The sequence below is a fragment of the Siniperca chuatsi genome, linkage group LG10 (assembly GCF_020085105.1).
Source record: "Siniperca chuatsi isolate FFG_IHB_CAS linkage group LG10, ASM2008510v1, whole genome shotgun sequence".
NCBI lineage: Eukaryota > Metazoa > Chordata > Actinopteri > Centrarchiformes > Sinipercidae > Siniperca > Siniperca chuatsi.
Window position 1 is genome coordinate 21730450 of NC_058051.1, and position 11566 is coordinate 21742015.

An 11566-nucleotide genomic window follows, 5' to 3' on the forward strand; every position below is an offset into this window, starting at 1 on the left:
TTGTAATGATAGTGTGGTGTTTTTCCACTTTTACTTAAGTAAATTATCGGAACACTTCTTCCACCAGTATTTTTTTTTTAAAGCTATAATTAGTTTTGGGGGGGTTCTGGACACACTTTCCCCCTTTATTTACTCAAGGCAACTCATTCTTTTGATTTTACAAACAATATAAGTTTCTTAAAACTCTTAAAATATATATTTTTATATATCCATTTTTATGTTACCATTAAACATTGTTTTGTGACTCGACCTTGTATGTACATTTGTACTGTTAAAGTTATGGTTAAAGTAAATAATTAAATACATAAAGAGGAAGCACACAAATAAAATTGCACTCCTCTCTGACGAGATTGCCCCATTCTCCCATTTAGTGAACACTGTCTCCACCTGCTGGAGAACAGATTGTATACAGGACAGCAGCGTGAGCCTTATACAGTATATTGTGCATTAATGAATTAACAGCCTCACAAATACTCCAATTCCAAACCACTAAATCATCATCCTCATCTGCTGATTTATAGTCTTTGCACCAGCATTCTTATCCAGTGGTCGTAAAGCATGCAAGACAATGCTGAAACAATTGTAGAATAATTAACTCCACGAAGGAAACTGATTGACATAACATGTTTGATGTTTTATAACAGCAAGTCCAAACATCTTGGGAATATAAACAAGGCCAACAAGAATATGATAAAACAAAAACATGCTGACTTGTCATTGGGATTACAGGTTTTTAATGATAGGATGAGGTCATTTCAGAAACAAAATTAGAAAACATAAAAAGTACACAGTCACTAATAAACATGCAAACATTACAAACCAAACCAACTTAACTTCATATTTCAATCTGTCTGACAAGGTCAGGCAAGACAGTTACACAGAAAATCTTTTTTTCGTTTTGCAACCAGCTTTAGCAGTCCACTTGTTATTCCACTAAGTGACAGCATTGTGCTCACACCCAGCCCCCGTAACGCAGCTTATTGGGCAGGTAGATGCTGGTGAGGAAATCAGGAGCAATGGCTGTCAGGGACTGTATTTCAGCCTTGACCTTACTCTGCTGCATCAGTTCCATCTACAACAAGAGCAAACACGCAATTCTGAGAAGCATACAAGAGGAAGCCATGCAAACAACAAGCATAAATCATCAGGTGTTTATCTCTAACAGCCACTCCACAGCAGAGTGGCTGTTCTGTATCCTCAGTACCAGCAAGCTAAGAGTCCACACATTCCTACGCCATGTGTCACATGGGCAAAATGTTAAAACTGTGTAAACCTCTAAGGAAGAACACCTTTTCCTTTTGAAAAAGGAACAGGGTGCTTCAGCCCAACATTTTCCAAAGTAGGCTCATAGGAGAGTGTGGTTAGGGGTGAGTGATATGGACTAAAGGAGGTTAAAATTAACTATCACAGCATTTTGTTTTTACTGATGTGTAATATTTGCTATTCAAAAATCACATAGTAAAGGTTAAAACTCACATTTATCCAATTGTCAAATGTTTTTTGGTGGTTTAACAGATCAAATTTGTATTAATTAAAAAAGGGGAAAAAGGGTCTTAAGGATTTGATCTCACACTGGGACAGGATTTATTCATTTAGACAGAGTACTAAAGGAGAACACTCAAACAATAAAATTAGAGATAAAATAAACAATACTAATTTATCTTCCAGCCTTACAACCAGTTGAAAGTGATATGTTTCAGATACGTTCCTTCATCGCACTTTATCTTGCTTGCAAATTTCTATGCAAGTCTCATCCTTCACTCTACCTTAAAGCACTTTCCTCTTTCTTTCCCTTCTCTTCTCTCACCTCTTTCTGCATGTCTGGTTCGCTGGTTAAGTACGGCCTTTTGAGGAGGCTGCTGAGTTTGCTTTCATCTCTCTTGGTGAGGGGGATCAGTGCAGCCTCAGGAACCCGCAACCTTAACAATGAAATGATGTTTTTACTACACGTAAGTAAATTAATTTAAATGACAGCAGCCCGCAGGCAGTTCTGTTGATGGATGTCGTCCCTACAGTATGTTTCCTCCCATTCTCAATAGACGCACACTGAGAAGTTATTATGTGTATGTTTAGGGGGAAACATAAGACGAAAAACTGTACAGACTACAATTAAATGTATGTCAAAAAGCCATTTTGGCCTAAATTTGTTCAAGGGGACATATACTTAAAACTCAATATGCTCTCAGACACAGTTCCTTAAAGGAAACAAAAAAAAAAGTGAGGGCGACAGCAACAGAATCCAAAACAAACAATCTAAATGTCCCCAGAATACAATCCCAATTAGAGGCAGGAGGAGGAAGTAGGAAGTAGCGAATGTTGAGTCCAAACCTCTGGAGGTCAGAGGGGAGGAGGCCTAGCCACATAACGCTGGGGACAGTCAGACTGTGGGCCTCAAACGACATGGCCTGTGGAAAAACCCACGCACACACGCCCAGTCACACACATAGACACAAAACATGCTTATACACAACACACACAATATCTCAAACAAAAAAAAAACGCACAGATAATCAGTAGTGTACCTACATAATGTGGTTATGCCCAACATATGTTCACAATGAAGTTAGTGAACATCAAGGATGATTATGCAAGCATCACAGAGATCAACAAAGACATTGCCACCCAATAACTCAGCATTTTCACTCCATACCGTGTCAGTTTAAATATTCTGAGATGGATGATTGGTCCATTTTTTTGTTTTATTCAAAGAGAGGCATAATTACATATTGCTAACAGAGAGACACTGCACAGGCCACATCGGATAATATACAGTACAGGAATAACTGGCATGGCGGGACTCACCACTGATCCGTACTTGTAGATACACATGATCTCAATCCCTGGGAAAATCAGAAGGAGAGACACAGACACGCTGCAATCACTGGCATACCAGAGCAATTATCCTCCAAGATGTGTAACGGAGCTTAGAACAAAGTAAAGCATTACATATGTGTCTCGTCATGCAATGGGAAAAGGGTTAGAGGTATGAAGACTGATGGAAACCGAGCCACCCCGCCTGGATGCGATCACGCCAACGGAAATAATAGCCAGACCAGGCACAATGACGTACCGGACAGGTGCTAACATCTGCGGGCTTAGTGAGGATGCAATCCTACTGTGAGTACGTGGAGATGAGAAGAGAGTCCATCCATCCATCCATCCATCTTCTTCCGCTTATCCGGGGCCGGGTCGCGGGGGCAGCAGTCTAAGCAGAGACTCCCAGACTTCCTTCGCCCCAGACACTTCCTCCAGCTCCTCCAGGGGGATCCCGAGGCGTTCCCAGGCCAGCCGAGAGACATAGTCCCTCCAGCGTGTCCTGGGTCTTCCCCGGGGCCGCCTCCCGGTGGGACATGCCCAGAACACCTCCCGAGGGGCGTCCAGGAGGCATCCGGATCAGATGCCCTAGCCACCTCAGCTGGCTCCTCTCGACGTGGAGGAGCAGCGGCTCTACTCGAGCTCCCCGTGTGACTGAGCTCCTCACCCTATCTCTAAGGGAGCGCCCAGCCACTCGGCGGAGGAAGCCCATTTCGGCCGCTTGTATCCGCGATCTTGTCCTTTCGGTCACTACCCAAAGCTCATGACCATAGGTGAGGGCAGGAGCGTAGATTGACCGATAAATCGAGAGCTTTGTCTTTCGACTCAGCTCCTTCTTTGCCACAACGGTCCGATACAGCGCCCGCATCACTGCAGACGCTGCACCGATCCGCCTGTCAATCTCACGCTCCATCCGTCCCTCACTCGTGAACAAGACCCCGAGATACTTAAACTCCTCCACTTGGGGCAAGGACTCCCCACCCACGCGAAGAGAGCAAACCACCTTTTTCCGGTCAAGAACCATGGCCTCAGATTTGGAAGAGCTGATTCTCATCCCAGCTGCTTCACACTCGGCTGCAAACCGTCCCAGTGCATGCTGCAGGTCCTGGTTTGAAGAAGCCATCAGAACGACATCATCTGCAAACAGCAGAGATGAGATCCTGTGGTTCCCAAACCGGACACCCTCCGGCCCCTGACTGCGCCTAGAAATTCTGTCCATATAAATTATGAACAGAACCGGTGACAAAGGGCAGCCCTGGCGGAGTCCAACATGCACCGGGAACAGGTCTGACTTACTGCCGGCAATGCGAACACAGCTCCTGCTCCGTTATACAGGGACCGGACAGCCCTTAGCAAAGGGCCCCGGACCCCATACTCCCAGAGCACTCCCCACAAAGCGCCCGGGGCACACGGTCGAATGCCTTCTCCAGATCCACAAAGCACATGTGGACTGGTTGGGCAAACTCCCATGAACCCTCGAGCACCCGATGGAGAGTATAGAGCTGGTCCAGTGTTCCACGACCGGGACGAAAACCACTCTGCTCCTCCTGAATCCGAGGTTCGACTATCGGACAATTCTCCTCTCCAGTACCCTGGAATAGACCTTACCGGGAGGCTGAGAAGTGTGATCCTCTGTGATTGGAACACACCCTCCGGTCCCCCTTCTTATACAGAGGGACCACCACCCCGGTCTGCCAGTCCAGAGGCACTGTCCCAGACCGCCACGCGATGTTGCAGAGACGTGTCAGCCAAGACAGTCCCACAACATCCAGAGACTTAAGATACTCAGGACGGATCTCATCCACCCCGAAGCCTTGCCACCAAGGAGCTTGCCAACAACCTCAGTGACTTCGGCCAGGGTGATGGATGAGTCCGCCTCCGTCCCCAGCCTCCGCTTCCTCTTCGGGAGGCGTGACAGCGGGATTGAGGAGATCCTCAAAGTATTCCTTCCACCGTCCGACAACATCCCCAGTCGAGGTCAACAGCTCTCCACCCGCACCGTACAAGGTGTTGGTGAAGCACTGCTTCCCCCTCCTGAGCCGTCGGTCGGTTTGCCAGAATTTCTTTGAGGCCGACCGATAGTCCTCCTCCATGGCCTCTCCAAACCTCTCCCAGTCCTGAGTTTTTGCCTCTGTGACCGCACGGGCTGCAGCACGCTTAGCCTGCCGGTACCTGTCAGCTGCCTCGGGAGTCCCACGAGCCAACAAGGCCCGATTGGACTCCTTCTTCAGCCTGACGGCATCCCTTACTTCCGGCGTCCACCACCGTGTTCGGGATTGCCGCGCGACAGGCACCAGAAACCTTGCGACCACAGCTACGAGCCGCCGCATCGATCGACAATGGAGGTGGAAAACATGGTCCACTCGGACTCAATGTCCCCAACCTCCCGGGATCTGGGAGAAGCTCTCCCGGAGAGGTGTGAGTTGTAGACCCTGCTGACAGAGGGCTCCGCCAGACGCTCCCAGCAGACCCTCACGATACGCTTGGGCCTGCCAAGTCTGTCCGGCTTCCTCCCCGCCAGCGGATCCAACTCACCACCAGGTGGTGATCGGTTGACAGCTCCGCCCCTCTCTTCACCCGAGTGTCCAAGACACGCGGCCGGAGGTCAGATGATACGACAACAAAGTCGATCATCGACCTCCCGGCCTAGGTGTCCTGGTGCCACGTGCACTGATGGACACCCTTGTGCTTGAACATGGTGTTAGTTATGGACAAACTGTAACTAGCACAGAAGTCCAACAACTGAACACCGCTCGGGTTCAGATCAGGGGCCGTTCCTTCCGATTACCCCTCTCCAGGTGTCACTGTCGTTGCCCACGTGGGTGTTGAAGTCCCCAGTAGAACAACGGAGTCCCCGGGTGGTGCACTGTCTAGTACCCCTCCCAGGGACTCCAAGAAGGCCTGGTACTCTGCACTGCTGTTCGGCCCGTGAGGCCGCCACAACAGTGAGAGACCTGTCCCCACCCGGAGGCGGAGGGACGCGACCCTCTCGCTCACTGGGGTAAACTCCAACACGTGGACGGCTGAGCTGTGGGGCTATGAGCAGGCCCACACCAGCCCGCCGCCTCTCCCCGCCCGGCAACGCCAGAGAAATGGAGCGTCCAGCCCCTCTCGAGGAGACGGGTTCCAGAGCCCAGGCTGTGCGTGGAGGCGAGGCCGACTATATCTAGCCGGTAACGCTCAACCTCCCGCACAAGCTCAGGCTCCTTCCCCCCCAGCGAAGTGAGGGTACTAGACAGTGCACCACCCGGGGACTCCGTTGTTCTACTGGGGGACTTCAACACCCACGTGGGCAACGACAGTGACACCTGGAGAGGGGTAATCGGAAGGAACGGCCCCCCTGATCTGAACCCGAGCGGTGTTCAGTTGTTGGACTTCTGTGCTAGTTACAGTTTGTCCATAACTAACACCATGTTCAAGCACAAGGGTGTCCATCAGTGCACGTGGCACCAGGACACCCTAGGCCGGAGGTCGATGATCGACTTTGTTGTCGTATCATCTGTCCCTAGAGCCAGTTTCTGTGTCCGGAGATCTGGTCGCCGAAGCCCCTGCCTTCGACTGCCGCCCAGATCTCTCTGCACCGGCCCCTTACGGATCCTCCTGCGGGTGGTGGGTCCACGGGAGGACGGCCCCACGTCGCTCCTTCGGGCTGTGCCCGGCCGGGCCCGTGGGGGAAAGGCCCGGCCACCAGGCGCTCGCCGTCGGGCACCCACCCCAGGCCTGGCTCCAGGGTGGGGCCCGGTAGCGCCAATCCGGGCGACGTAACTGGCCTTGATTTTAAATAATCCATAAGGGTCTTCTGAACCGCTCTTGGTCTGACCCGTCACCCTGGACCTGTTTGCCATGGGTGACCCTACCAGGGGCATACAGCCCCAGGCAACATAGCTCCCAGGGTCATTCGGGTACTCAAACCCCTCCACCACGTTAAGGTGGCGGTTCAAGGAGGGAGTCAAGTGTTGTTAAAATGTGTGGAAGTATGTGTGAGAGGTAAAAACTGGTTTGCGCTCAAGTCAGATGATGTGTACCATGAGGGTCAGCATCCACCAGAGCGAAGATGGGGATGTGCAGCGTGTCCCAAAGCTTTCTCACCATCAACCTGCTGTTCACATCTGGCACGCCTTTACCCTGATCCACACAATCACACCTGTTAGAAGAACACTATGACTGCCCTTTTTGAGAAGAGATAACATTCAAATTAGTATATTCATGTTACATTTAGCAAAATCCCCCCCAAAAAAGTAGTGGCAAAAAAGAAAACACACTGTGATTATGATGCAAGGAAAGAGCTTTGTGCAGAAGTCGTCATCTAGCAGTCTCTGAAATGTTGCGTCCTTCTCAACTATCATGACAAATTTTGCAGATGATACAATATCTGTACATGATCAAGGAACACACACACACACACACAGACCCTGCAACCATATAGTGCAATTCTCACAAGTATCTAAAAGAGACAAAAAGGAAAGGCACGTGCATACACAGTAAAATTGTCAAACAAATCACAAAGGATACTTGTAATCCCACCAATGTTTGATGAAACTGCAACAGCCTAAAACAAAATACAGCCATTAAAATTGGTTCAACTAGTAAAAGATCTGTCACTCAAATGTATTCCTTCCTGTTATAATCCTAGCAGTAGTTTTATAAGCCTATCATTGGTTTGGTAGGTAACACAAGGTACCTTGTGGCGCTCTTGACATCTCATGGTGCTGCAGAGCAATGTAGGCATATTGTTTGTATCACATGTTCTACCAGCACATGACGCTACAGGGTTACATAATGCATATTTCTGCCAAATGCAGAATACATGGTGTTAAGTTGGTGTCAGTAATGTGCCATAAAACGATGACAATGTGGCATAAAATGTAATGATGTAATTTTTGTAGTTTCTCAGTTTAGTTACATGAAGACTTTTTCGGTCAGTGGGGCAATTGGTTTAAGTTGTTGATCGAACTTACAGCAGAGCTGGAGTGGCAGTCAATCCTTGTGCCGTCCTCCTCCAGATAACACAGATCACCTGAAATGAATCCCTTGGATGTGGCCAACTGGTGATGTAAGTTAATGAATGAATTTTACTACTAGGTTTTAATGTCTGAGGTGTGTGTTGCCATACAATCACACATGTACACTGTCTGTCACATTAACATGGACATGCACACTTACCACATGTAGTGATCTGCGAGGAACCTTTAGCATGCAGGAGATATCATCCACTATACTATCAACAGTTTTTTGGGAACCAAACAGCTGTGTATTGTTGTAATAAATGTCTCTGTGGAAACAAAATGTAAATATTCACGAGAGCAGATTCAGCAATAACCAAGCAAAACAAAACTACTTCACATAAAAACTGCCATGAAACATGAATTTTAACCAGCTTTAGTGATCATTTAAATGTGAATTGATAACAAATAACCTTTTCGTAGCATATGAGCTGCTCTGCACAAGTCTGTAGATGACCAAGAGAATCTTGAGAATTTGTGCTTTAAAACAGAGAAACAAATGAAAAGTCTATAATTTCTTCTGGAACATTAAAACACTACACTCACGATCATGAGTGTTATATCACATCTTTAAAAGGACTGGAGTGGAAAAAAACATATTCTGTTCTTAATTAAGATATCCATGTGGTAAACCGATCCCTAAAAGCCTCTCAAGATATTCTGTCTCTGCCAATTTGTCACCTAAAACTAAGTCTGACTTTTACTGCCGTTTGTGCAGTTTATGCATATGTTCACAATGAATATAAATGAAAGCCACATGAAGAACAGTACAACTGTTTTTTGACTAAAAGGAATGTCGGTTGTCAAGAATAGTAAAGTTGCATATGAAGCAAAAGGAGAAAATATAAGAACAGAAACGTGTGTATCTTCTCACCAAATTTAGTGACAGACGAAGCACAGTCGCTCCTAATGGTGGTGACAGAACTTCCTGAACTCATTTGAAGCCCGATGGCACTGTCAAAACTTAAGTGGGAAGTAATGAAAGAAAAATGTATAGCAAGTGGAAAAGAAGGGAAGAAAAGCAGCCATCATAGAAATCTACACAGATTGTGAGTGCTACATTTACTTTTTTAGCTTTGAAAATCAGCTCCCCCACCTGTAAACCATCTAAAACTCCCCACACCCCTGAGGGCTACCTGTGAGAAGGCTTCCCCTGTATCTCACCGTCCTGATTCTTCTGTGAAACCTTTGGCACTCAATCTGTGTGTTTCTCACATTTGAAAGGGCTGAGCCAGAATGTGCTTTAAGCAGCGGCAAGGTTTGATCCAAACAAGACCAGACAGTCTGCTTTGCTCTGAGCATAAGGTCTCCACAGCCTAGTCACATTAAATCCCTTTGTAAATTTGTGTTTGTGTGTGTAGGCCAGTGCTGTTCAATTCCTTATCAATGTGTCATCTTTTAAGCAGCAGGAAGTTATTTCAACTTCAATCTCTTGGAATGAAAGCTGAAAGTTAAAACATTTTTTCCTACCACCTGGTTGCCTGTGCAATCAGTAAAACACACCTTACACAAATTCAGGTAGAGCTGAAGTGTGTATTTCCTCTTTAAGGAAATTAAACAGAAAACTGGTCATCTTGTGTGGGCTGACCTCCCACAAAAACTTATGCAGGTAAATGTTTATTTAATTCTTTACACAACATGACGACTTGTGTTTATCTTTTAAAGGTCAGACGACTTACACAGATCCCACACAGTCGGTGTGTAAAATGACTGCAGTGTTCAGGGTGGGGAGAAAAACTTTTCATGCTACAGCGTGTTTTCAAGTTACCTGACGTTGGCCCAGCTGGATCTGTTGGGCAGGGCCAGTACAGGGGCCTCATTTTTGGACATACTAGTCACTACTCCTTGAATTACGTTTTCAATGCGGGTCAAAATTTCCTTTCTGGAAAAGACGATACAGTGAGGATAGCAATATATCAAAAACATGAATAATGCGGCAGTCAGACAAGTTACCAAAAAAACAAACAAAACAAACAACAACAAAAAACAAACAAACAACAGACAGTCATTTCTGCTGTGAATGTCGAAACTGATAAAAATGAAAATAGCTTTGAATATGGTCTGGCAAAAACCTAGTGCAGGGGTTCTGAAATGTTTGCATGATACTTCAGCTATATATTATATATATATATGCTGGCAAAAATGTAATAATGTCTCATGGTTGTCAAATCAACCAACTCTACACAGGTTTATTAGACACAGACCCTAATTGGTATTGCATCCTAAGGAGCCCGATCTGACAACGTTATTAGCATGGTAACATCAGCATAACGCCTTGGTTAATGCTAGTTTGTGTAGGACATACAGCTAGTTAACAGCACTGTGGTAACATAATCACAGTGTAGAATAAAAGCTAGCTAAACTGCACTTTGACAAACTAATCAATCATTATACCAACATTATATTTGGGCAAGTGAAATACCAGTTGCATCTAGACCGCGATGGCACCTGCTAACCCTAGCTAACCCAGTTTAGCATCGCGTTAGCTGGAAGACGGAGCAGGCGATTGTGAACTTACTGGCTGATTTCTTCTTCAACACGCTGGCAGTCTGTCATGACTTCGACATTATGCAACAGTTGAGCACGGAGCTTGTCAATTTCAGAAAAAAGTCCTGCTACACGGGATCCCATCATGTATTATTAAATAGACTATTAGCTTATGTAAAGAAATGATATACACGATGTTCCCGCGTAAGCATTTCGTGGACATCTCGCGTGTTTTGCGCAGCTGACTGATTGCTGAATTTCCAGCAGGAAGAATTCACCTTGCTGTCGTGTTATGGACATCAAAAGGCCATAGAAACTGAACAACAATATCATTTATTACATATTTACAGGGTAAGACGATATTCAGTATTTCTAAAAGGGAAAGTGTAAAAATCGTATATGGCAGTCTATAAACGAGCCCCAGTTTGTGCCTCTCATGCATGAAGAGGTGAAACTAGCACAGTACTTTTAGTAGGCCTACTGAAGGTCTACTCAGAGAGGCTCTCGGTTGAGTGTGTGTCTGTGCGTAAGTTAGCCGTAGCCCTGTAAAATTCAGTAAGGGAAATACTGCTGTCCGGTGGTGCTTCTACAATCATTACAAGCACAAGTCCGAACCATTGCTCCAAAATTTAAAAATACTAAGTACTGGGTTAGCAACAAATAGAGTAAACTTTTCAGCTGGGAAAACTACAGTGTCGACCATTCTGGCCACTAGCTAACAAATGCTAACCATAGACTGTACAAGGAGTCTGTGATACTAACAGTGTGTGGCGTCACTCCGTAGACATTAGTTTCATAGGAGGGGGCGGGGTTGGTTGGTGACGGTTAGTGACGAAAGCTGCCTCCATATACGTCACCTGCCTCCAGATCAGCCAATAGCAAAATTCAATTGCACAGGTTTAAACATGTAGAGGGCAGTCACTATGCATATTTATAACAATATGTAGAATTCAAATACTTTCCACTAGAATGTCAAGATTTGGACCTGAATCCATCACCAACACTACTAAATACCCATATACATTGGTTTTCAGCTGAAAAAAGTGGTTTGGGGGTTTAGTTACAGTTTGGTTTGAATATCTACATTTTCTGCTATTTAATACTATTCTACTTGATTACATTTCAGCACTAATGTACTTTTAAAAATGTTTTACTTATTATTACAAAGTTCTTGCACACCAGGACTTATTGACAGGTGCATGCAAGACTTTTACTTGTAATGGAGTATTTTTACATTTTGGAATTACTACGTTACTTTTACA

General features: G+C 45.8%; 1 protein-coding gene across 5 annotated transcripts; it reads right to left on the reverse strand.

The window, feature by feature from the left end:
• Positions 1–636: 636 nt before the first annotated feature.
• Positions 637–11107, reverse strand: spo11 (SPO11 initiator of meiotic double stranded breaks). Of its 5 annotated transcripts, none has more exons than XM_044212540.1 (13): positions 11067–11107; positions 9586–9699; positions 8692–8780; positions 8231–8297; positions 7978–8086; positions 7773–7859; positions 7327–7363; positions 7077–7186; positions 6840–6939; positions 2803–2840; positions 2329–2405; positions 1808–1919; positions 638–1072 (listed from the first exon to the last, which is right to left on the reverse strand). In XM_044212540.1, the coding sequence occupies exons 2-13, from the start codon at positions 9645–9647 to the stop codon at positions 953–955; spliced, it is 1008 nt and encodes a 335-aa protein (XP_044068475.1). In that variant the 5' UTR covers positions 9648–9699; positions 11067–11107; the 3' UTR covers positions 638–952. The 5 variants fall into 5 exon arrangements, with proteins under 5 accessions (XP_044068474.1, XP_044068475.1, XP_044068476.1 ...); XM_044212541.1 differs by lacking the exon at positions 11067–11107 and adding an exon at positions 10216–10306; XM_044212537.1 differs by lacking the exon at positions 11067–11107 and adding an exon at positions 10336–10618 and having other exon boundaries at positions 639–1072.
• Between the last annotated feature and the right edge of the window lie 459 nt (positions 11108–11566).